Genomic DNA, 23955 nt, shown 5'->3' on the forward strand with positions numbered 1-23955 from the left:
TGTGACGCGCTGAATCTCAACTAGACCATAACATCGGCTTCGCAAGCGCCCTTCCATCATTTGACATTTCATTCTTTTCTGAACCATAGATAGATCTGGCATGCGAGGTTCGTCCCAGTCAGGGCGAAATCCCCGTCCCTCACTCAAAGCAAGTCCAAGCGTCGGGATAGAACCAACGTCCTCCTTGGTCTGGTTGTCGAACACGAGACGTAGCAGTCTTATGCTCTGATCTCTGTACCTTGGATGAATTCTGTGGAGCATGTGTCTGAACAGGCCTTCAAGTTCTGGGGGGATTTCGTTGACTCGAGCTTTGAGATCCGAGATACTATCACACGCCGCTAACCCTTCCAGCACTGAACGACATGCAAGGACAACCCAGAGAAACACGCCAGACGACTTCAAATTGAAGTCCCGTATAAGCTCACTAGAACTTTTCGGGTCTTCCAGGGCCAAATTGGTCATGTGTGGATGGTGTGTGACTGTGTCATCGACATAGGTCTCAATGTCCCGTCTCGTGAGATCTTGGAGATTCATCTTGGGTTTCCCTTGGAAAGCTGCGACGAATTCAGGTAGAGGTCGGCTAGACACGAGGATCTTGACGCTCTCCAGCTTCCCTAGCTCTTGGATAAAAGCTGTGGCATCCATGGGTCTCCCATCATACTCGTCGAGTCCATCGATAAACAAAAAAAGTTTGCCTGGTTGAATCTTGGCAAAGTTCAAAAGCCCTGTTTTCATCTCGCGTACAGATGGAATCGAGACGTCTTCCTTTGGGTCGTCTTCCGTCGCGAGCGCTTCCTTCCACATGTTGGGCATCACAGTCTCGATCAATTCACGGTGTTGACTGAGGACTTGATACAGAAGCCCGCGAAACAGTCCCTCCTGGGATTTCTGCTCGGGCATCCCCAAGTGATAAAAGAAGAAGTCGGTGACAGTGAGATCTGAGGCGCCGGTCCATTCCTTCAATAACGCTTGCGTTCGTGAGTGGCCAAGGATGTACTTCATCAATGTCGATTTGCCACTGCCTGCTTTACCAGCCAGCCAGTAGGTCCCCGAGCTTTTCCCCCGAAGCCAGTCGCAGAGATCGTCCCATTCCAGGGCTCTCTGTGGAGGGTTCAAGGCCCAGGAAAACGTCCCTGCATGGGCGCCGCTCACGGTTTCCCGTCGATCTTCGATTCGTCCAAACCACAGTCGCTGCAGAATCCGATTCTGGTTTGCGGTACGGATAGCTCGTTTGACTGCCTTGAGGACATATGGTATACCAGGGGTCGCCTTCAGAATCAGCTTGAGGTATGGGATGCTCCTTATGTCGGCGAGATCTTCTTCAGTCAACATCAAGGTCGATCTAGCATTATTGTTGTCCGGGACCAGTGTGTCAAGTCGTGAGTTAAAGTAAAAAAGCTCCTGGATCAACTGCTCAAACTTGTCTCTGTCGCGCACAACCCAGCACCATTTGTCTGTCACTTTGAAGCTCTTGGTTTCCGTACCTCCTTCTGGGGTACTCCTACTCAAACTGAGCTTTTCGAAATTTCGAAGAAAGCGCTCCATCCGCGGTGTGCTGGCCTTGACTGTGTCATCAATGAACTCGGTCTCGCCGATGCTTAGGTCGCGACGCTCAAGTCCGTATCGGGTTTGCAGAGCATCGCCTTCCTCTAGCAGAGTCTTGATGCTCGACAGTACCCCAGCGACTGTTGCGTTTAGAGCTTTGTCATCCAAACGTTTGTCCCATTCCTGTGGCTTGACCAAGCCGACACGGTCTGCCCATTGGAAAAAGAGCATTTTCTCGACGTCGAGCTTCGTCTCGAGCAATGCTGCATCCTTGCCGAGAGACCTCGCCGCCGAAATCATTGAGTAGAGGTCGATGCAATCTTTGAAAGTGCCAATGAGGGCCACCGCCCCGATCGTAAGCCCCGCAACTTCCATGGTGACGTATAGATACTGTCCTGTTGACAGTACCTAAGGTAGGGAGAGTCAGGAAGAAATATGTCGGCGAGAGAGGAACTGTTGGTACAATTGAAAATGTCTTTTCAGATGGCCTGCTTTTCATATTACCTAGGCAGAAACTGAAGGCCGCAGCGATTGCCCAAGGGGCTATGCCCTGGTCCGCAGCCCAATGTGGCGCTTCATCGCGGCAGGCTATGGCCAAGGACGTACGCAGAATGAGTTGGCGCTCCATGACTTGTGACAGCGATGCATATGCATTTCGCGTCGTGAGGATGGCTTGAAACAGAGTTGCTGGTTGGTTGATGGATCGAGCTGAAAAGATGACCCGCATGAATGACACCAGCACAACCCATCCCTTCTGCTCTCTCTTATGGATCCCAGGTCAGGTGACTTCACCAAACCCTCCCTCACCCTCGGCTACGCAAGAGCATCAAGCAGGTATTTTTCCCACTACGAGAGCACTATTAGGTTGTTTGTTTTATCATAGAACCTCATCTTTACTTTAGTGTTAAGTTTAAACATGCCGTGCGGGAAGTTTGAGGCTCTCAGCAGCCAGGAAGTACCTACAGTCAGGTTTAGTCCTCTTCTCGTATACCAAAGTGAACTATCTTTTCGCCGTTGAGAAGACATTGACGGCTTGCCCCAAATAAATAGGATCGAGTTGGACTACGGCACTATTGATAGTATTACTATTCTTTGAGACCTACTTGATAACTTACAACAATAAAATAAAGTAACCAGGTTGCAAACAATTCATCTCACCTATTTACATCCTTTGTCAAGTATCGAGCGCAGCTGAAACAATTAGCTTGGAGACATCAAGAAGCCGTCCACTCACAACATACAGAAAGATTCGAAAACGTCTTGCAATCAACAGCAAAGCACAAGCCGCTCCAAGTCATCTTGCCCAAGGTACTGCCCCCCCTTTGCTGCAACTCCAGCCAACTCCCAGCACTGTGTCTATTGTTAGTTCTTGACTCCTCAATCAGGCTCATTGCTTGCATGGAACTCCTTTGTTCCGCCGATCCACGATCATCACATGTTTTTTCGTCTTTGTCTCCCTGCCCCCCTTGGTGGCATGGTCAAGCCGCAAAGGCCAACACACCAAAGCCCAAGCCAGAAACCCCCTCCTTTGGTTTCTTTGTTTTGCGAGGCAGTTGCCTGCTCCCTTACTTGGTCCAACCCCCTCTGTCTTTGGCCTTTCCAACAGGCCTGCAGATGGCTTTTCTTTTCATTCTTGGCTCTGCCATTCATGTTGGCCCAGGTGTTTGCCTGAGCTCTCTAAATACACGCTGTTTCCCGACTCTTTGACATCCGACACACCCAAACTTCCCTCCTCCATTTATCAAAATGTCTTTCATAGAAATGAATTTCAAGGTACCTACTGCTCCCTCGCAGACGGCTCAACAAACTGAGGAGTCTGTCCGGAATGCCTTTTCAGTGCCTGACAGTACCGAGTCCTCGCCGCCACCTTCACCAACCGCCAAGTCTTCTCGCAGGAACATGTCTCCAGAGGGCGAGAACTATCTTAACAAGGTCCCGCCCGTCGTCCGATTGGAAGTTTGGCACTTTTCTAAGACGGGTGGAAACATTAAATTCCCTCGCTCCCTAGCCGATACTCTGTCTAAGGTCGATCTTCCGGGTTGGCAAGTCCAGCCATCCAACTCTGCCTCTGCTGAGGAGAATCGCAGGGATGAGTTTGTACCCGCTACGGTGAGCATCCAGTAACCCGAGAGCTTCTTGGATATTGTTGTTTATTATTGTCTTTTAGGTTGATTTCAAATACCAGCCCTTGTTCCGTGGAGGTCACGACACAGCTCCCGACGACCTCATGAGATCTTTCTTTTATCAGACTCTCCAACCCGTCGTCCGAGACTTCTTTGAGAGCATCGGGAAAAAAGAACAATTTTTAACCATGTATCCCCTCGGCCAGCGTACTCAACGCTACGCTGTTATCAAGTACACACATTTCGTATTTCTCCAGGCCTTGGTCGTGGAACCCGATATTGTTGCCGGAATCATGCAGGTGCCCTATGCCATCCAAAGATTTCTTATGCTGACATGGGTAATCGCTAGCCATCAAATCTCCAACGTGGATGAACACACCCGCAAACTCGCTTACAAGCGCGTCGGTGATCTTGCTATCAAGGCTGTTCAGGGACGTTCCTTGCAAGACGAGTGGCTCGCGCTCGGGACATGGCTCTCCAGAAAGGCTGTAGCAACAGGGGTAACAGGATCTCTGACATCAATGAGTCCAAAGTTGAGGCTAATCCTGCATTATAGGTCGTCAAGGTCGTTTCCAAAAGCCGGAGGCAGGCAGCCTACGACAGGTCTTCTGCCGCTTTCAAGTGCTATCAAGAGCTTGAAACCGTTCTTGAGCTAGACTGCAAGAAGCATTTCAAGCCCAGTGGTGAGTCCAATGACACTTCTCGCAAACGCATACTCACCAAGGCAGACCTTGGACACCAAGATCTTTATTTCAGCATCGCGCAGATGGCCATCGCCTTCCAGATCGTCCCATTCTACAGAAAGGAGCGGGAAGAGTACCTAAAGCGGTTCTTCAGGACGACTGGCCGCATTCTCTGCCTCGCATCCCCTTTCGTGGCGGCGACTGCATGCGCTTACTTCTGGACCAAGCGTAGACAATTCAACGAGCTCAGCTGGGATTGGGCGATGGACAAGTATACTTATTGGGATACAAGGTACCAGTACACCATCTACTGGAAGAACAGTATCGGCATGGGGCTCCTCTCGCTCTTGGTTTTGTTGATCAACCTTGCCGAATACTTCGCGCTCAGATTCTGTAAGACAGTTCTCATTCAACCTTTATCACGCGTCACCCACATCGCTTACTGACACCTCATCTCGATAGTCAACAAGAGAACCGACAAGAAGATCAACGATCTCAGGGTCACCCAGGGCGCCTTGGTGGCCAAATTCTGCGCTCGAGTGATGAAGGCGCCGCCAGACATCATGACCGCGACCGAGCGCAAGAAGGCTTTCTACTTTTTGGGCGTCAATTTTCATGATGAGACACCAGAGACACAGCGCCGATGCCTCGACGCGTTTCAGACCGACATAGTTCAGCGTTGAGAGCATGGAGACAGAATGGGGGATGGGCATGGTGATTTTTGTTCCTGTAATTCAGTAACTTCGTTTTTGATATTGCGGATGGCTTTCGTGGATGACGAATAAAACGACGCTAGCTTGCTGAGGATATCTTACAATCGTGGCATGACCGAAAACATAGCAGAGAAACTCTACTCTGTGTCTCTCGCTCCCTCTCTGACGAGCAACCTGAAGCTGACCTGTGACATCTAGATTCCCCAAACCTTCCCGTCTACCCGTCTGCCAGTCTTCCTCTCCTCTCTCGTCGCCATCATCATTCTCTTGATGACCTGCTGGCTCACATCATCCCATCCGCTAACCTTCTCCCTCGTAGTGATGTCGAACCGATGACCAGCCCACTCCCCTTTCATCGGCAGCCTCACCCGTTCGTCTTGGGCGGCCTCCTCGCCCCAGGTGATGTAGCACAGCAGCACCTCTCCCAGGCTGTAGGAAAAGTTGGATCGGGCGAGGGCATCGTCGCTGATGAACTGCTTGGTCGTGAGGTTGCGGAGCACTGCTGGTCGGTGACTGCTTGGGAAGTGGGGGTTGTGCATCAGGAGTTTCATTAACCGCTTAAACGGAAGCGACATCTCCTGCTTCTGGTCCAGTCGCTCGCGCACATTATCGAGTGCTCTGCCCCATACTTCGAATGGCTGTTCCTTGACGAGGGATGCCAAGGTTGAGTGGTGACCCTCGGCCACGGCTTGTTCGCCCATTTCGTAAAGCGGGTTGGTTCCATCGCTGCCCCACTGGAACCTCTCCAAGACGGTCGCAATCTCGGGAGGGTAGCCGACAGCCCTTTCGCCGATGAGAATGAGTCGGTCGCCAGCCCACTGTCCGATGTCCTCCGAGATGGCTGCTTGAATCATGTGGGAGATGAGTCGGAAGAAGTAGCTGCAGGTGACGGAAAGGCAGATGAGGTCGGCATCGTGTCGGCATTCATAGAGGAGGGCAACAATCGAGTCGATGACGTTTTGAGGGAGATTGACGAGAGGTGAGTCGTGGCTAGCGTATGAGGTTAGGGTTGTGGTCGACGAGGGAGGGGAGTCAAGCGCACTTTCTCTTCTTTGCGGGGATGGCTTTCTCGGCAGGAATCTGGAATCTCAGCCACGAGGGATTGGCCAGAAGTCCAACCAGCTGTTCGCCCGAGGTGCTCTTGAGGATGTCCAGAAGCTTGGGCTGGCCGACGTGGCGAAGCTGGCGCTTCTTGTCGATGTTGATCAGCTTCCAGTCCTGGCCCATGGTGAAGAAGCGGTGGCACGGGGTGGAGGAGTAGAGAAGGTGTTTGCCTGGGCCTGACCTAGAGGATTGAAAGGCCAGAGGTAGAAGTAGGTGAGGTGAAGAGGTGAAGAGGTGAAGTTGTCTCCCTTAGGTAATCGGCGCAGTGTGTCTCTGCACCCCGCTTCGGCCTCGAGGTCAAGTCGTACAAATCGCACCTGCCGTTTCTTGAGCAACAGAAGAATCAGCACCCTCTCAACTCAGAATGCATTTTGCCTGCTCGCATGGAGGTACAAACATTATGCAGTGTTGAAAGGCGGGGAAAACTGTTAGCAAGTGCCCATCACTTGTGAGCACTGCTGAGATGTGACGACCTTGGCTGCTCATACAACGCACCTGTTCTAATCATATTTGATAAGATTAATAAGAAAAACATTCTAAAGAGAGAATAGTCTGATGGCAGAATTAGAGCATAACGGAGACCTCTGCCTTTTCCCTCATCACACTCCGCGCCAGCTTCCAGCTGGCAGTACCTCGAAATATTGGCGATGTCCAGACGCTAACATATGCATCTCTCCAACTAGATCAGCCCGATTCCACTCCTTTTCCGAATTTCCTCCTGTCGGACGGTCATCAAACACAACCTGAACTTGGTGGGTACGGGTCAAAAGCCTCCAATACAGAGCCGAGGGCTTCGACCAGCTCCTGTATGGCTGAGAACCAACACGACACTCTCCAACCGTCCTCTGTGCTCCATTCTCATAGTAAAGGTGCATCCCCAAGAGATTATCTTCGTCGTGATATACATCAACGCGGGCCATGTTCTTCAAGGGGGCCCATGAATATAACATGCCTGCGCAGCCCAAATGCCCGTTCTGGCCCGGCCAACGGAATGTATGAGGTAGCGACCCTTTGCCCATGGGGTAGACAGAGATTTCAGGCTGATGGCTTGATGTCCCTTTGAAATAAATGAGCGCTTTTGGCGACTTGCTGTGCGACTCAGATGCGAGCCTCTGGTGATATCCAACATGGAAAACCCCAGCCAGTTTGGTCTCGAACTATTGGGCACTTAGAAACTCCATAACCTTAAGATGTATGCGTCAACTCACCATGAGACTAAAACTACCTTCGTCTCCATATTCACCACACAAGACAGACATTGATAGAATCTCCTCACCAGGTGGCAGCGGCACGTACACCGCCGTAAGACCGTCCGGACGCTTTTTCAGATGAACTGGGGATGTTCGAGTATGGACTTGGATAGCAAAGACGTCCTCCCGGGAGAATTCTTTGTATAAAAATGTCAGGCCGGTGCAGGTCGAAAGATCAATGGTCTTTGGATGCGACGGATACCTGTTGCTGGGCCAAGACATGGCGCACGACTCGAGCTGAAACAAGTTCGAATGTGCACCAAAGTGAAGGATTTTTGGGGGTGTTGGAGTGTCCCACATTGCGAGCCGTGCATATGTCCTGGTCGCGAGCCATGCGAGACCGTCCTGTCCATCATTAGCTCGGTGTTACAGTTCTGCTCTCATCTTATGTATTACCTGGAAGTAGATCTCTATCTTGAGAGCTTGGACTCTCCTCCGGTCAGCGATGATATATTTGGCCGAGCCGCTTCGCTTTTCGCTAAGCGGTTCCGGGTAGTCATTAAGAGCCTCAACTCTGCTAATGCCATGGTGATCCAGGGTGACCCGGGTGTAGTTGCTGTGTCCTTGTAAAAGCTTTGGGCCCTCTTCTCCTCGAGTCCAAGACTCAATCTCGCACAGTTTGCACTGGACCATCTTAGTTTCCTGTGGCATCAAAGACAGCTCCATCCTCAGAGCCACTGCTCTCGCAAAATGCCACAGTGGCGCTTCGCTCGAGTATTCTTGTATAATGGCCAAAATCTCCATAGGGAGCCCCGATAGGCCATGGAGATTGAATTTGTTGCGCACCACGGCCAGGGCATCGGGGGAAAATCCCCACGGTTCCGGGATACGAGCGTCCAGGTTGTCTTCTCCAACCATGAACGAGCTCACGACTCTTCCAACAAAGTCTGGTCCTTTCTTTGCTTTCCTTGGAGATTTTAGAGCGGATATAAATCTGTAGCAGTGCTCATGGACCTTGACACAAGGGGATTCACAATTGTAGAGATAGTGTCCATTTACCATCATGCCCATGGTCGCGATCACTGCCATTTCCCAGGAGCCAAGCGGGTAGTTCTCGCAGTAGACTGGGACAAAGGTCAGCAAGAGACACCTGCCCAAGTGCAATCGAAGCATGGGGCGAAAGGCCCTTTTGAGGATCACTTACGAACAACGACTTCGTCGAATAAATCCCCAAACCCCCCGTGGCATATACCGCATGTATGAGGCCTGAAGCATTTGAGCAAGGATCTTCTCCTTGATTGGGCCAAGAATAGTGGTTGACTCATAGCTCGTATTGTGAAATTGCGCGGTAAGTTGATGGAAGTGTGAAATAATGGTTTGTGGGGAGCGTAGAGAGACAGAATGATTCGGGGCAAGATGGGGTTCCCAAGTATGACTCCTAGATCTTGAATTAGGCCGCAAGCACAGTCATAGATGCAAGTTAAGTGCTTGTTGAAGACACATGGCCATAACACACGCCGTGGTGGGTGCCACGCAAAGCTTAACGAGCTCAAGACAAAAGCAACTTTCGATGTTGTAGCTCAAAGGCCTTGAATTTTACCTTTGGATCAACCTTGAATGGCATGCAGCAGGTCATCAACCCTAGTGACGCCTCTGACAGCTTACTCACAATCCGCCTAGCGACTAAAGATTACCCCCAGCTATTTAAACTCGGACCTAAACCGAAATGAAGCTCGGGGGTCCTCGATTTCATCCCCCAACAAGAGTGTATCAAAGAAAGAGTTAAGAGAACATATTAATTCCCAATTTCCGATGTTCTAACCACAATACATTACAGAGGCACTCTACTATAGGTCGCCGCCATCACCAAGAAGATACCTATCTCTCCGTTCAATTGCTCGTCTCTTGGAGGCGGCTTTGTCAGCCTGTGTTGGGAAATCAAGCACATCCCACACATCCCTCATCCTAGCCGCATCAGGAGCATCTATAGATAGCTCTTTGCGTTCCCACCTGTCCCTGTAAATGCCCGTCTCCTCTATAGGCTCCTCCGGATCCACGCGGTTGCGGTTCATGTCGTGGCCCAATATTGGGAGGGGGCTCTCCGGCGGAGCAGCATCAGCAGTCAAAAATTCGATCAAGGCTTGCTTCTGCTCAGGAAGGAGCTCAAAAATTCGGTATGTGACATTTGTTCGGTTCGGGTGCAAGTAGACGGCATATGGATCAAAGTCTGGTGACTGACTGCGCCGGTCAAACACGACAACACCACCAATGATACGGGACTCAGCCCAGTAGCCTACCATATCTGCAGCCCCATTGGGATACTGGTCGTAGTCGATATACCATGGGTGCTTGAAGAGGGTGGGAAGTGGCCCGTCTGGATTGTGGTCCCAGTACAGCCTGTTGGACTCTGGCGGTGCCCACTCCGTGATACCGTCGTCTTTGTGCAGACTCGTGCCGAGATTGAATAGCATCACTGCGATTTGGTGAGTCGCAACAGCCATCAACTCAATGAGTCGGATATTGAATGTCCTTGACCCCGGAGCGGCAGCTTGGTACGCAAAGAGCAGCTATCAAGCACAAAGGTCAGCTCGCCTAACAGCAACACAACACGCGGGAGTTTCCAGCTCACCCTAGAGTCGATACTTAGAATTTCGGGTTCAAATTCCTCACGGAATTGTCGTGCCTTGTCCAGCATACCTGGACATAGCTCCTGGTGAGCGCTGTGGAGAGGATGGCCTTTGGGCAGTTTCCCACCCCTTGACTCGTATATGACCTGGGTCAGGGGCAAGCCATCGATTATTTGTGCATATGTCAGTTCGGCAACGTCTGTGGAAAGAATTCTGGTGATGGCGCGGGTGAAGGTATCATGATGGTCGCCGTCAAGGACATCGATGGAAAGGCTCCTGATCTGGCTGTCATCCGTGATCGAGGGGGGTTGAGCCCCAGCCGATGAGTTTTCTGAGTGCTCTAAAGACATGACTTCTGCAATCCAAAATCTGAAGAGAAGAGGATGTCTCTGATATTGGGGGATGATGTGGGCGGTGCGTCAAGCTGGATTGCAGCAGGAAGAAGACGGCGCGCGTCTCCCGAGTGCAGAGCGCTAAAATTAGCGCACCGGGCGCTAGGGCCCAGGGGAGGCTGTCGGCAAGCACGTGCGACTCCGCAAGCGCCGACGATAGCGGGGGTGGGGGCGCGGACCAATGATATCGGGTAGTTTACAGCACCGCCGAGCCGAAGCGCGCGCTTCCGTCTATCAACCACGGTGCCAGGTGAACCAGGCCACCATATCCATACTTTTCCTTCGTGTTTAGAAATCGACATGGTTCATGCAGAAACATGGATCCATGGGGCGAAATGGTCTACTCCAATTCGGTCGTCCGGGGTCCAGGCCCAAGCCTGGCCGGTTGATAGGCCCCAAACAGGCTGAGCAGACTCTAGGCGGCTGCAACCAACAAGACGCTGATTCTTTTCCCGAGGATGGCACAAGGAATTCTCATTTCGGTTTCCCTTTCTGAGAAGCCAAGTTACTGGAGTGCTGCGATAATGTGAATACGGTCTGTTGGTTCTGATATGTTTCAGGCTCAGGTTATCATCTCATGCGTCGGGCCTGGTTGACGGTCTACTACTCCACTTCAAGAATAGGGCACCACCTGAGATTCTTCTGGTACCGCTGAGGCTTAGAATAGGGTTTCAATCCTTGTTCCTCACGTTGGCTCTGGTTCATGTCAACTTTGGAAGCGTTTTAGGCCAAGGGAACGACGAAGCAGGCAAGTATAAGGCATGGCCAAGTCCTCTGTTAAACCGCACCAAGACTCCAACACAGCTCAGATCACTCCAACAGCCGTTTTTTCCCTGCTCGTATTCTTTTATTGCTATCCAAGCTCCACGATATCTTCTTTCCAGCTTTATTTTTTGCAAAGCTTCCAAGTTCGATCTGCTGGCAGATTCCTACAAATCATTCCCTTCAACCAAGGTAAATCATGACTGACAGCATGCGCCGCGGTACGAGCTCTGTTGACAACTCCCTAGAAACAATAAAGGCCCTTTTCAGTTTCGTCTTGATAATCGTCCCCATTTCTTACCAAGACTATCAACTCAGAAATTCGTTCAATCATATCCAACATGTCTCAGAGCAGAGTCTTGGACCTTCAAATCCGCCCTGGTCGCTGGTTCGACGGGGTTGACCCTCTCCCCTCGACTTCGACCAGATACAAGATCGTCGAAGCTTCGGTGCACATGGGGTTGTCTATCTTGGAAACTCCCCAGGGAAGGCAAAGTCTAGCCAGAGTTGCTACGGCCATCATCGAAGAGGGCCGGAGCGAACAGCCACCTCGTGCTGATATTTACAAGGGATCACTAAGAGACATGCCCGCATGGATAAACAGGTTTCTTACTTCCATGCGCTTCAACTTCCCTGCAATATTTATCCATGATGAAGTCGCCGGTGAGGCTGAAGCGCAGAGGCTTGACTGGGGCGACGACATGCGGGACTATGATGCTGGTCTTGGAGGGAGGATCTCTCTCAGCAGCGCTCTCATCGACAATATGGTGTATGCACATCAGCAGTTGCCACAGATGGCCGGTGACAGCTACGTCAGATTCAAGTTTCAGATGGGCCTCAGCATTGCCCATGAGATTGTTCATCTCCTGACCGGATTCATCACTGGAGATCCTAGCCCGCTCACCCCCCCAGAGGTCAGCTTGCTCCGATACGGTGACTCGGAAGCTGGTGAAGCGGGTCGGTACTGGGAACATATTCTCTTTGGCGGTGTTGTTGAGTTTTGGTCCTTTGTCGATGACCCTATGAATGTTCGGCAGACGGGCACCGCCTATTTCTTCGAGAACGGGCACCGGGATGCCACGGGCTATGCCGTCTCACTGGGCTATATGAACGAATTCGTAAACCAGGGTAAGTTTCCGTCTTCTCAGCTCCTGCGCACAAGTCTGACAGCTCCTTCTTCCCAGTATTTACGTTTCCAATCCGTCGCTCCAGTGAGGCTGTCTTCACGACACGTGCGGCACTCACACGAGCCAACTGCGCTGAGACGACGAGCCTGCGCACGAGGAGAAGGCAGAACCGTGCTCCGCCGGCGAACTCGCCAGCCCCGGACCATTGGAGTGCAAATATGCGCTATCGAATGCCTCCTTCCGGGTCTCAGGGCCACTCCAGAGTTCCCGGCCAGAGTACCAACTCCCAAGCAGGTGGTTCAGGTAGAGGTTATGCTTCTCAATCAGGAAGACCCAGCCAGGCCTATAACCCTCCAGCAGGAGGATCTGGTAGAGGCTACGCCTCTCAGTCGTCAAGGCCCAGTCAGGCTTATCCTCCTCCATCAGGAGGGTCAGGTAGAGCCTACAGCTCCCAAGCTGGACAGCCAACCAGACCCTCCAATCCCCAGTCATCGCGGTCGGATCGGTCATACCCTAACCCCTTTGCACCCCGATCATCAGCACCAAGCCAACCTTCATATACTCAGCCGACAAGCGGCAGCCGGCCCCCTGAGTACTACTACAGACGCTGATTGGATGTTGAACCTAAGTTTGTGATTTTTGGAAGAGGAGTTGCGCTTGGAGATTGCTGCGGAATGTCTTGTATGTTTTCGGAAAGTTGTTCGCCCTGGAGTGGCATTGTATTTTGGACATGTCTAGCGTAATTTTGTGATTTCTTGATGGAGGTATCCAACCTCCCAGTTACATTCAACGCACAACAACAAAACCAAACTCAAATGAAGACACAAGTGGTATTCACAAGACGGTGACTGCGCCGCAACATTGCAATTGTCACTTTGGGGAACACTTTGCCTCTGGGAGTGTACCTAGAAAGAAATCTTAGACTGCCATGTCGTAAGTTGGTTTGTACAAGGTACAAACCAGCTCGAGCTGTCACAACATGGAATGGAGATTATTGGTTGCATCGCCTCCTTTAAAAACCAAGCTCAATCATCTCCAACGTCTTAAATCTGCAGTTGGCTATGCTGGCGGCAGTGCAAGGTGAGACAGTGAGATGTTGGCGTCGCCGGATGATATGGCGGGCCGGCATGTCTTACGCCAACGTTGAGTGGCCGCCCTAGTTCAAGGCTGACCAGAAGGCAGTTTCTCCCCCAACGGAGAGAGGTCACGCCTCCATATCCTCCCACAGCCTCAGAAAACCATCTCCTCATCAATACACAGCCGATCCCCATCATCCTTCATCTTGGAAAGCCATGCAGACGCCATGTTCAGAGCAAAAGGCAGCACTAGGGCGGTTGGCGGTCGTCCTCAACGGCTAAGGCCCGATGCCGGTGCGTACGGTCTCATTCCTTTGGAGCAGAGGAGAACGGAGCGCTGACTATGATCAAGAGGAAGCGGGATCCTCAGCTGACGCTCAACGCGATTCTGAAGAGGTGCCGTTTGTTAAGGATGAGCGGACATGGATACGGTGGCCTGTCTCACTCTTTGTGGTTCTGATTTACCGGCCAATTTGGAAGCCTTTGTACGCCGTCTTGTGGAGTCCTGCGTCTCTGCTGTTGGTTTTGGTTCTCTTTCTTTTCGCTGCTGTTCCGTTCATGATTATTTCTGGGTTCTTGTCTGCTGCTTTTGGTCTTCGGAGCGTCCAAGGTTCCACCAGAGAAGAGGGTAGGGCAGCGATGCAAGGGAGAGCTACTGAAATAGCAGCTGCTATCTATTGACGCGAAGGAGGACTGATAAGCTCATGCCCTTGTGTACTGAGCTGTTCTATCAACTTGGCTACTAAAGATCTGCCGTCAAAGGCAGTTCATTGCGTCTCTAACTGTTCAACCCTACCTCGATGAATCTGCTGATAAATAAATCATTTTCGTCTACAGGTTAGAATGTATAGTTAATGCGTCAACCATTCTGAGATGATGAGCTGCGCATCTATGACATACTCAAGCCTGCAAAGCTGCAACTGGCCGATTGAGATGTCAAAATCCGATGCCGATGACATTGCCAAGGGCATCTCCCTGTCCAGAATGGGGGCGAACCCCAAAATCTCATATATCCAAGGTTACCACTGGACTGATATCCGGGGCTTGGCAGCCATGCAATCCCTGGAGACCATTATCGAGGCCCGCAGACTGGCCTCCTGCGACCGAGACGCATGCATGAGATGCATGCACCGTTGCATCCCCACAAGATGAAACGTAACGGCACTCCATGATCAGTTTTGATCTGCAAGAGACTGCCTCAGGACGCATATTGTAAATTTGGACATCAAGGCTGGAACGTGGTTGGGCCTTCAAGCGGTTCAAGAAAAAAACAATACAAAGCTCATGCTTCCTTGTCCACGATGCCCAGTCAATTGCTGGTAATTGTCTATCTTCATGCTATCGACTCTTTGTAGGAAATATCTATCGCGATATAGAAGTCTGTGAAGCAGCTGATAATGCCCTATTGCCTAGCATAGTGGTGTATTTTGCCCCAAAATTCATTCCTTGACATTTACTTGCTAGTCTTCACCTTGAGAGACCTTCTCGCCTCTCACCCAAGGGTGGAAGTAGGCTTCCAGGGACGTGAGTCGATCCTCGGGAAGCCATGTCAAAACGCACTCAAGAAAGTTGATAAACATCTCCTTGTCTTCTCCTGGCACATTTTGGACAAGAGTCTCCAGCTTCTTCTCGGGTGGCAAGGGCACGGGGCCATGCCATTGGCCTGGACACTTGGTCAGAAGAGAGTAAACGAATAGGCGGATGCAACACAGGGAGATCCCAGGACTTGCTTCCTTTATATAGCACTCACCATTCTCATTCCAGTATTTAGCTGTCTTCTCTGACCTCTTCAGAAATTCAGGCGGGGGCGGGCCAAGAAGGGCCGTCAATGTTGCAGCGTGGTGGGCATCGTTTTGCTCCTGGGAGTCACGGTCGTACACACGGAAGAGGCTTTCCTTCTCAAGAAGATCCCAGGCCTAAGACAATGGACCCAGAATCGCATTAGAAAAGATGGGGAGAACCTGGGGTAGGGGTAAGTTCATACCAGGACTCCCGTGCTCCAGACATCCACGGCATTCCCCCATGTCATACCGAGAATAACTTCAGGTGCCCGATAAACCATTGGCATGGCATTCCCGCGCTGCACTTTGCCAATGCGTGCCTGCCCCAAATCACAGATTGTGAGCGGACCAGCACCCCCCAGCATGTATTGAGACACGTAAATGATAGTATCATCTACCACCTTTCGTGCTGAAGGTTTTTGTATCTCATTCTCTTCCACTGTGGATAAAATGCCGTCGTCCGTAATAGCAACAAGTAAGTTGTCCAAATGGAGGTCTGGTTTCTCGCAGGTTAGATAATATCGCTGTGTGCCAGGTCTAGTTGCTCACCAGTATGAATCACGTCTGCTTCATGGAGGTAGTTCAACCCCAGCAGCACTTGGCTAAGAGCTGTTGTGGCGAGACTCTGTTGGAAGACATGATCTTTTTGCAACTCCTGCAGAGTCCTCAGGCTCATGCCTAGGGGCGTCATGACAAAAACGTCATGCTCACCATGAGGGCCTTTCAACTTGAACGAATCATGAAATTGCCGCACGTATTCACGGCCAGGATGATCCACGATGAGGCCAGAGAGGTAGCGATAAACATTTAGTTCCTGGTAACGTTGAATAGTGTTTATGTGAACCTTGAGCACCCAATACTTTCGATTTCTGACAGAATCATCGATAGTCAGTAACTATTTCGTCCTATTGAAGGCAAAACAAACGTACATCAGATCTCTAGACAACCATACAGTAGAACCTGTGCCGTAGCCCAGCTTTGCCACTACCTGATAGCGGTTTTGAAGAACCTGTCCGATCCGCATGGGATAGTAGTCCTCCCGTCTGTAGAAGGGCAATCTCTCCTCTTCTACCTTTTGAGGCGGGTCTATTACCTCGAATCCACCAGACGGAAACTCGCGCGGCCGCGATGGCGTAGATTGGCTGGAGAATTGTCGCGAGGCAACGATGGGAGGTGGGACGATCAGACGAAAGAAATGGAGGGATGGTGAGCGAAAGACCCGCCTCGCAGCCATGACTTGGAAGGAAACTCTGTACTGAGCTGCCCACTATCAGCTTTCTATCCATAAAGTATCATTTCCAGTTCTTGCATCACACTTCTCTTATCTTGAGTTCTATGTATGACGCTGCTCAGCTGCGGTGCAATGTGTTTTGAAGCCCACATGGTTCCACGTGATGCGGAGCGGGGAAGCTTGTCTTCCTCCGGCATCAACCATATTCGCTCAGCTCTGCACTCACGCAATCTTGTCATCATCAGCCAATTGAAGCTGTTCTTTTGTTTAGGCAACTCTATTCCCTGTCACTGGTCTTTTCGGCTTCTCGTTCATCCAGTCCAGCATCATGAGCGTCACACATACGGTGCTCTTCCAGTTCAAAGCCGATGCCAAGCCCGATGACATCAAAGCGGTGCGTACCTGTAAATCACATTCAGGAAGGACTAAAGAATCTCACTTTGTCTCAGGCTTGCGGTCGCTTTCTAGCTCTTAAGGACAACTGCATTCACCCAACTACCAACACGGTCTACATCAACTCACTGAAGGGTGGCCAGGACAACTCCCCAGAGGGACTCCAGGTGAGCAGCCCGTGTCATACATCTAAGCTAGTGACAAATACTAACTGTGATAGAATGGCATTACCCATGGGTTTGTGGTCGAGTTCAGTTCTGTGGAGGATCGGGATTACTACGTCAAGACGGATCCTGCCCACCAAGCTTTCATCAAGAGCCTGGACGGGCTGGTTGAGAAGGCAATTGTTGTTGATTTCAACGATGGTGTGTACTGAAGCGTTACCTTGCCTTTCGTCATTAGATGGAGACTAGGTGGCTAGGTATCATTGATTGACTACCGCCAGAACAAGGCGGAATTGTCACTTTCGGAGCAGAAGACCTTAAGACAAACTTGGTAGGGCTTAAAAATCTCAAAAAGTTTATTCATATTTCATATCTTCATATCCTCATCAAATCAAATCACCGTTTTCGTTCCGCGTCCCATCACGCGCAATAGTCGCGTGGTGTCCATGCATCTTTCATCTCCGTCCCACCGTGCAAAGCACATTCCATGACCTCATCCGTGCAAATTTCCATCCTCACGCCCCGAAAAACTCTCTGGGCAAAGCTAATTCCCAAAGTCTTTTCCGTCCATGGTAGAAACCTCACTCACACGGCCATTGCCTGAGAACTCTGGAGCCGAAACTTGAGCTTCATGATGCCTTCAAGAAGAATGTCAATCACCCCACACTGATCGCCCAGGGCGGTCCGAAACTTTTGAATGTCCTCTTCAGTCACCTGCTCGCTATCCATGGTTGCGCGATCAGCAAGGTACTTGATCAGCCATGTTTCGTGGCCGGTGAGCGTATCGAACTCGTCGTCGAGAACCTTGATCAGACTAGCAAAACTCATGCCTTGGCATTGTTCTGTAATCACCGCCCCTGCCAGGCTGCCGAGATCCTCGAGGCCGAGATTAACAGCTTCGAAATAAACTTGAAGTGTTTCAACGAGCATCCCCTTGGGCGTCTCGGCCACATCACCCGGGGGAACTGGTAAAGCTTGGTAGGTTCCGGTGAAGAGGTAGTGCACAATCGTGTGTCCCACTCTTCCCGGCACGTCGAGGAGTTTGAGAGGCTCGTTCGGTGGCAACTCGTGGAATCTAGCGGCAAGGTCTGGGTGTTTGTTGATAACTTCTCGATGCACGCGCGCTTTGACGCCTCCCATGAACTCGATCTTCAGCATGGTTCCATAATATGGTCTTGATGATGGATCAGCGACATGATTGCAAGGCATGGTTATGGCCATCGTAATGTACTCACGAGTCGCTGGGTAATTCACCAGAAGATTGGCTGGGCATGCCCTCGAGTTGTGGCGGTTCAACATGTGCTCGATACATGGTGTCTGGAGGTTCCCCTTCGAGTTTCGCGCCGACTCTAAGATCAGTGGTAAGTCCGACCAGCATTCAGCATGTCTTGCGCGAGAAAAGGCAAATCTTTCTCGGCGGTGAGGTGGCAAAGAGTGGAGGAGGAGTGGTGCAGGAGTAGAGATGATGCTAATGGTCCTGAGTTGAGATGAAGTGGCTGCCTGGAAATGAGGAACGCCCGCGATTTTAGTTCGTGATTCACTGCGCAACCGTAATAGACAAACCATCTTGGAAACACCTCCCTATCTAGCGTTTGATCTCCAGGCACCATGATTCACCCTGGTTCCGTGTTCAACTTTCAATCCACTAATTCGTGCCATGCTCATAAAAACTCGAGTTCCTCCAGCCCCAAATACGAAACAAGTGGACCAGATTCAATCCAGCCACCTCTCTGAATCAAGCCGATCAGTGAGCCTCTCGTTCTCATGCATGAGGTCCCTGATTCTAGCTCTCTGTTCCAGAATATGCGAAAAGAGCGCACCAAAGATGGTCCCATCATTCTTGAGCGCTAATCGGTAGGTCCCAAGGCCTTCATCCAGTTCTGCCTCCCAACCGACTCGTGAAGCTCTCTGGACCAGGTTGTGCATCAGCTCGAAGTGCTCATTGTCGAACGTGACATTGCTTCCGGAAAGGACGAGGAGGACGCCCGGGAGCGACATGCTTCTTGATGTTACGTCAAACACATGAACTGCCAGCTGGATGAGCCTGTCGAGGCCGCACAGGGTAGCCAGCAAGTACGTCTGGAGAACGCGGTGGAGCATAGCTTCGGGTTCATCATACAGTTCCAGCTCGTCCTTGCCAAGTTCGTGCAGGTCCTGGTATGTGCCGGTGAAGAGAAACATGACGAGCACATGGACCACACCTGTCGGCCAAGTGGTGAGGTCGAGCTTCTTGCCATCCGGCACGGTCACAAACCGGGTAGCGAAGTCCGGGTACTTGTCGATGGTCTTTTCGGGGAGGAGAAGGACTTTGGGTCCAGCAAGTACCAGCATCACCATGCTCTGAACACGCTGCCTATCACCACTGGTCAGTTGTCGGTTCATGGATGGCAGAGAACTCCAACTCACGAAGTATTCTCTCCGGTGCCTCTAGCTTCCATCGTGTCTCGGATGGGCCAGTCGTCGCTCTAGACGATCTGGAGACTTCGTTTTCTTGCTGAATCGAGATTAGTATCATCGTCGAGTATGCACCTGAAGAAGAGCCAAACCTGTTTGCGAAGATGAATTGGCAGGTGTGCCGGATGATGAAGGAGGAGAAGGGATGACGGAGTGACGCATTTTGCGCTCAGTGTAATCGCTCTTGGAATTATCGATTTTCCAAACGTGATTCAATGTCGCATACAGAACCAGGTCCCCGCGATCCCACACAAACACACATCCTCCTACAATCACTTGGAAAAGACTGCCTGGAAAACGTTTCCCGCCTCGAGGTATAGGGTAACGAACAAACTTTCTGATTTGTCTACCTGGCAATCCATCATCTTGACTTTGTCTGCACTGACTGACGAGAACTGCAGTTGGCTCCTAAAATACCGACTTCAAAAGACGTGTTAGGGTGAAAATACCAATGATAGATATTCTGAGCGTTCTGGATGACAATTCAGTGTACGGAGTGAATAGATGAAATAGAAGCTTAGTTCAGCCCTCAAACATCTCACGAGATTACGCTGAACGCCTCAACTACTTCACGCAGCTTGGGATCATGATTTCAAGATAGGGGTAATATGTATTTATCCAGTGATGAGGGGTGAGCGCCCACGGTCCAGCCGCTCACTCAATTATCATCTATCACTGCTATTTACAATCTCCAACTCATGTAACTCAACCTGCAAGAGGTACTCAAACTATGTCAACGGCGGTCTTGGCAGGAAGCCTGCTGCTGTCACTCTCATCTCCCTTTCGTTCAACCACTTCAGGCGGAGCGTTGAGAGCCTCTTTCTTTGCCTTCTTTTCATCCCTCCACAAGAGGAGTTGAACCGTGCCAGTGATGACAACTGTTTTAGTGGTTAGTTGGGTATGAGCCATACAGTGAATCGTTACTTACTCAACAACACATTTAGAACAATAGACCAAGTGTAGCCCTTCCTGGCTGCTGGGAAGTCTGTCGTCTTCCACACAAAGTTAGGTGCCTGAAGTGCATGTTAGTCAGAAGGTCCTTTGATACAAAGATCTCGAAACATACCACTGCCTGCACGACATAAGCGAGATCATTAGCCGCGCCGACAAGCAAAGCTCGCTTCTCGGTATCGGCAGTGCAAATCTCGTTGATCCAACTAAGAATAAGAGGACCGGCACCACTCTATAGAATGGTTAGATACGGAAAGCTTCAATCTGTAATTAGGCTGAACTCACCCCAATGTTGGCGAACCAGTACACAATCATTCGGTTTGTGATGTTTCCATATAGGGGCATCTTGAGAAGTCCAATATGAAAAGAAATCTATATCCGATTAGTGCCTATTCCATCACAAATCAGGTTGATGGCACATACGGTGATTACGGCGCCAAGGTAGATGAAAGGATATCGACGACCCTTGAAGGGTCCATCAGAGAGCCATCCCCATGTCAGGGCCATGACGATGAAGATTCCAGTTGTGGGCAGGGGCACTATGAAAGTCAGCACTAAAATCTCTGGACAATTGGACTGATGGCTTACGGTTGTTGATCTGAGGAACGGTATAGTGCTTTCCGGGTACGGGAGGAGGATCAGCATTGAAGCTCTTGAGCCAGTATCCCATGGCAGGCTGGGGGTAACCGTTGTTCCAAACGACGTAGATGAGGGCTAAATGCCTTGTTAGCTGCGTTTAGTTGACTTTGCGGGGGTTGCATACGCAGAAGCCAAGTGTGCCAGCTGAAAAGAATAGACTTGACCTTGGCCTTGGTCCAGGGCTGCTTGCCAGCTCGACCCACGGCGTCCATTCGCTCAACAGAGATGACACGCTCTCGCTCAGTAACCCACCAAGTCTTCTTTCCGTCCTGAGGCAGGTTAGGAAAGAAGACGTATCCCATCACAGCGAGAGGGAGAGTGATGATGCCGTCAATGATGAACAGCCAGCGCCCTGTCTTGGTTAGAACAATACCGGTATGAGGAAGACAGAAACTCACATCCTTCACGTCCGTGTACTCCATTAAGATTAGTATAAGCAGCTGCCTGCAGGAAACCACTGAACATGTTGCCAATGGAGCCAGCGAGCCAGAAGACCATGGCACGCTTGCCAATCTCGCGAGGGGTATACCAACAATCTCGCGAGGGGTATACCAAGAGCCGAGCATGTAGTGAATACCTGGGTAGAAACCAGACCTTGGCGCAGTGTTAGAGACGTAAGTGATATAGGGACAATCAACCTACTCAAAGAGTCCGACAAGGAATCGAAGGGCGTACAGCGCCTTGTAATTTTTGACTGCTGAGGTGGCAATGGTTGCAACACCCCAACCAAGTTCCAACGAGGGAATGACCCAGCGAGGGGAAACACGGGTAAGAAGCAGGTTGGAGGGGAGTTGTCCAATAACATAGCCGACGGTCCAGATAGAAGTGCCTGAGAGTGTTAGTCCATAGTTGTAAGCGCCAGTTCCATCGATACGTACTGGTAACAAGTTCGTTGCCAAACATGTTAAGGTCCTCCTTCATTCCACTCAGGAAAGCATTGTTGACGTTGGTCTGATCGATATTCTTCAAGAAATAACCAATCGAGGCAAAGGTCAGCACAAAGGCGTCGACCTTGAACAGAAGCCACCGCTGCTCAGGTGGTAGCTCCCAAGTATCCCAGATGTAACCCTTCCACGTCTTGAGGGGCTTGACAACGACATCCTCGTGCGAAGATCGGCTCGAGTCGGTGTCTGGCTCGCGGACATTGGCGTCGACTGCGTGCTTGGGTTCAGCCATTGTTGAAGGATGTATTTCCAACAGGTCACAGCTAAGCGGACTGCTCAGAACGGTAATAGACTCTGGCAGACAGTGCTACATCGCAGATATATATATATAGGGAAAAGTCGGATTTAACGTCTGCTAGCATCAGATGTTGTAGCATTCACTCATCGGTCCCAGCGATCGCGTCAGCTCGCTGCGACGCTCTTGAATTTTTCCCTCCCACTTTCTAAGCCCCTTGTTGTAGCGCGCTATGGATCGAGACAAAGTGGGATAACCAATGGACAAGGGATGGCGACTATATGCACGGGGCCCCGGATGTTCGGAGCTGGCTATTGTGGGATCGCTAGGCCATCTTGCGTGATTCCGGGTGAGGATAACACCTTATTTTTTGGCCCTGTTAATTTCTCCGCTTCGAGATAAGAGAGATAAAAATGGCTGGGTCTTTTTAGGCGGACACGTGTATCCGAGATGAGCGTGATTTTTCTTGTTCAAGCGAGATCTTGGGGGAATTGAGTTTATGAGAGATGAGTGTTGATGGTCTTGATATCTCGCCTTTGGTGTTTATCAACAACGCAACACATCGACAGGTCACTTTCAGCCACTTCAATCGTGTCATAGTCTAGAACATCGTTAGTAGGGTCGCCCTTGACGGACAGCATCCGACTCCATGGTTCAAACAAGCAAAATTCCACTGCGAACTGCTCTGACACCATCGACACTATCCACAATGGCGGCATGCAACCCATCCCACCCATTCAGTGTGATAGCAGCTGTGGATCGGCCGAGAACTGGCTATCGTCATCGTCGGGCAGTCCCCCGACCAAGGATGAGCCCGTCTTGCTATTCCCCCCTGTCTCCGATTTAGGACCTTATTTGGGAATGAACCCAATAGAGGTGTTGCCTCACCGATATCCTGGACCCAACATGGAGCTCGGTTAGAGTGCAGGAGTCGCCTCGCTCACGCCATTACGCAAGCAAATATGGGGCTTCTTGGTTGTTTGATGCATGGCAGGAATACCTCCATGTTTTCTCTATGATGATGACCTCCTTGGATGAGTGACTCTGCTTGAATATACTACTTTTATAGCCTTCAAATTATTGCAACTCGACAGACGTCAAAATGCCAAGGCGGCTCAACGGCAGACCAGGTATCTAGCTTTCTTGGCACTTGGCACCCTCGTGCAAAGCATGCAAGGTCCCGAGCTGGTGTCTTGGCGATCGACCAAGGCGTCATGGCATGGGTCAACCAATTTATAGAAACGCTTGGCTAGCTCTCATATGTTTTACTATTAGCCTAGAGAAGGCCAATAGTTTTCGTATCCATTCTCTCTTTAACAGCTTCATGAGTTATTTTACGGTATTTCGCGCGCAATACATGGCAAGTATAACCCAGGGCGAGAAACACTCATCAATACCAAAAGCCGGCAGCGTCGGCCTGTCAAGACAATGGCTTGCATCAATTAACCTTTGCGTATGCTACGGCTCATCAAGCCTTCTATTCGAACCTCGCTGGACCTGATCCATGGCTCAGTAAATCTCTTTAATTACAGGGATGCAAAGATATCGCGTCTCAATATGCCAAAGACACTTTCGCTAACAAATCCGCAATGAGGCTGAGCCATAATTTGGAGAAAAGCTTAAACCAACAGCTGATAGCCTATAAACCTACTGACTTGATATTGACAAAGTCAACAGAGACGATGGTACGTAATACAGAGCATCGGTAGGTCACGCCATGAATAGCCTCCATATTGAGGCGGAAGGCTGGATCGACCAATATGCGGACATAGCAAACCGCCAGGCTATACCACCATCGTCCCTGCGATATATATGGGTTGA

At 50.6% G+C, this 23955-nt stretch overlaps 10 protein-coding genes across 10 annotated transcripts; 3 read left to right on the forward strand and 7 right to left on the reverse strand.

Moving 5' to 3' along the window:
* Positions 1-1920, reverse strand: NECHADRAFT_35981 (uncharacterized protein; the record flags this gene model as incomplete). Its single annotated transcript, XM_003053193.1, has 1 exon — positions 1-1920. A coding segment is annotated over one exon (1920 nt), but the record flags the coding sequence as incomplete, so codon positions are not given.
* Positions 1921-2461: 541 nt separating this feature from the next.
* NECHADRAFT_78038 (uncharacterized protein) lies at positions 2462-5034 on the forward strand (the record flags this gene model as incomplete). Its single annotated transcript, XM_003052696.1, has 7 exons — positions 2462-2514; positions 2596-2624; positions 2683-2906; positions 3340-3654; positions 3713-4168; positions 4225-4744; positions 4814-5034. The coding sequence occupies 7 exons, from the start codon at positions 2462-2464 to the stop codon at positions 5032-5034; spliced, it is 1818 nt and encodes a 605-aa protein (XP_003052742.1).
* A 224-nt stretch (positions 5035-5258) lies between these two features.
* Positions 5259-8683, reverse strand: NECHADRAFT_78039 (uncharacterized protein; the record flags this gene model as incomplete). The annotated part of the gene is made up of 7 exons (XM_003053194.1): positions 5259-6054; positions 6107-6349; positions 6664-6668; positions 6801-7325; positions 7377-7763; positions 7815-8482; positions 8563-8683. The coding sequence occupies 7 exons, from the start codon at positions 8681-8683 to the stop codon at positions 5259-5261; spliced, it is 2745 nt and encodes a 914-aa protein (XP_003053240.1).
* A 452-nt stretch (positions 8684-9135) lies between these two features.
* On the reverse strand, positions 9136-10410 carry NECHADRAFT_67600 (uncharacterized protein). Its single transcript, XM_003053195.1, has 2 exons — positions 9988-10410; positions 9136-9925 (listed from the first exon to the last, which is right to left on the reverse strand). The coding sequence occupies exons 1-2, from the start codon at positions 10333-10335 to the stop codon at positions 9206-9208; spliced, it is 1068 nt and encodes a 355-aa protein (XP_003053241.1). The 5' UTR covers positions 10336-10410; the 3' UTR covers positions 9136-9205.
* A 1070-nt stretch (positions 10411-11480) lies between these two features.
* NECHADRAFT_78041 (uncharacterized protein) lies at positions 11481-12877 on the forward strand (the record flags this gene model as incomplete). The annotated part of the gene is made up of 2 exons (XM_003052697.1): positions 11481-12267; positions 12324-12877. The coding sequence occupies 2 exons, from the start codon at positions 11481-11483 to the stop codon at positions 12875-12877; spliced, it is 1341 nt and encodes a 446-aa protein (XP_003052743.1).
* A 2231-nt stretch (positions 12878-15108) lies between these two features.
* Positions 15109-16147, reverse strand: NECHADRAFT_27845 (uncharacterized protein; the record flags this gene model as incomplete). The annotated part of the gene is made up of 4 exons (XM_003053196.1): positions 15109-15258; positions 15327-15619; positions 15673-15992; positions 16053-16147. Coding segments are annotated over 4 exons (858 nt in total), but the record flags the coding sequence as incomplete, so codon positions are not given.
* A 535-nt stretch (positions 16148-16682) lies between these two features.
* Positions 16683-17123, forward strand: NECHADRAFT_36281 (uncharacterized protein; the record flags this gene model as incomplete). The annotated part of the gene is made up of 3 exons (XM_003052698.1): positions 16683-16748; positions 16804-16914; positions 16968-17123. 3 exons carry the CDS (start codon positions 16683-16685, stop codon positions 17121-17123), a joined length of 333 nt encoding a protein of 110 aa, XP_003052744.1.
* Positions 17124-17496: 373 nt separating this feature from the next.
* On the reverse strand, positions 17497-18223 carry NECHADRAFT_78044 (uncharacterized protein; the record flags this gene model as incomplete). Its single annotated transcript, XM_003053197.1, has 2 exons — positions 17497-18085; positions 18147-18223. 2 exons carry the CDS (start codon positions 18221-18223, stop codon positions 17497-17499), a joined length of 666 nt encoding a protein of 221 aa, XP_003053243.1.
* A 401-nt stretch (positions 18224-18624) lies between these two features.
* On the reverse strand, positions 18625-19349 carry NECHADRAFT_78045 (uncharacterized protein; the record flags this gene model as incomplete). Its single annotated transcript, XM_003053198.1, has 2 exons — positions 18625-19264; positions 19318-19349. The coding sequence occupies 2 exons, from the start codon at positions 19347-19349 to the stop codon at positions 18625-18627; spliced, it is 672 nt and encodes a 223-aa protein (XP_003053244.1).
* Positions 19350-20088: 739 nt separating this feature from the next.
* NECHADRAFT_78046 (uncharacterized protein) lies at positions 20089-22131 on the reverse strand (the record flags this gene model as incomplete). Its single annotated transcript, XM_003053199.1, has 10 exons — positions 20089-20243; positions 20294-20378; positions 20432-20548; positions 20602-20688; positions 20740-20855; positions 20905-21030; positions 21080-21307; positions 21354-21532; positions 21598-21784; positions 21834-22131. The coding sequence occupies 10 exons, from the start codon at positions 22129-22131 to the stop codon at positions 20089-20091; spliced, it is 1578 nt and encodes a 525-aa protein (XP_003053245.1).
* Between the last annotated feature and the right edge of the window lie 1824 nt (positions 22132-23955).

This window comes from Fusarium vanettenii, assembly GCF_000151355.1.
Source record: "Fusarium vanettenii 77-13-4 chromosome 3 genomic scaffold NECHAsca_2_chr3_3_0, whole genome shotgun sequence".
Classification (NCBI taxonomy): domain Eukaryota; kingdom Fungi; phylum Ascomycota; class Sordariomycetes; order Hypocreales; family Nectriaceae; genus Fusarium; species Fusarium vanettenii.

Bases quoted from the DNA above. Each gene is read 5' to 3' on its own strand.
- NECHADRAFT_67600 (XM_003053195.1), bottom strand. From the start codon at position 10,335: ATGTCTTTAGAGCACTCAGAAAACTCATCGGCTGGGGCTCAACCCCCC. The intron at 9,926-9,987 runs GTGAGCTGGAAA...TGTGCTTGATAG, and splicing joins TTCTAAGTATCGACTCTAGG to CTGCTCTTTGCGTACCAAGC.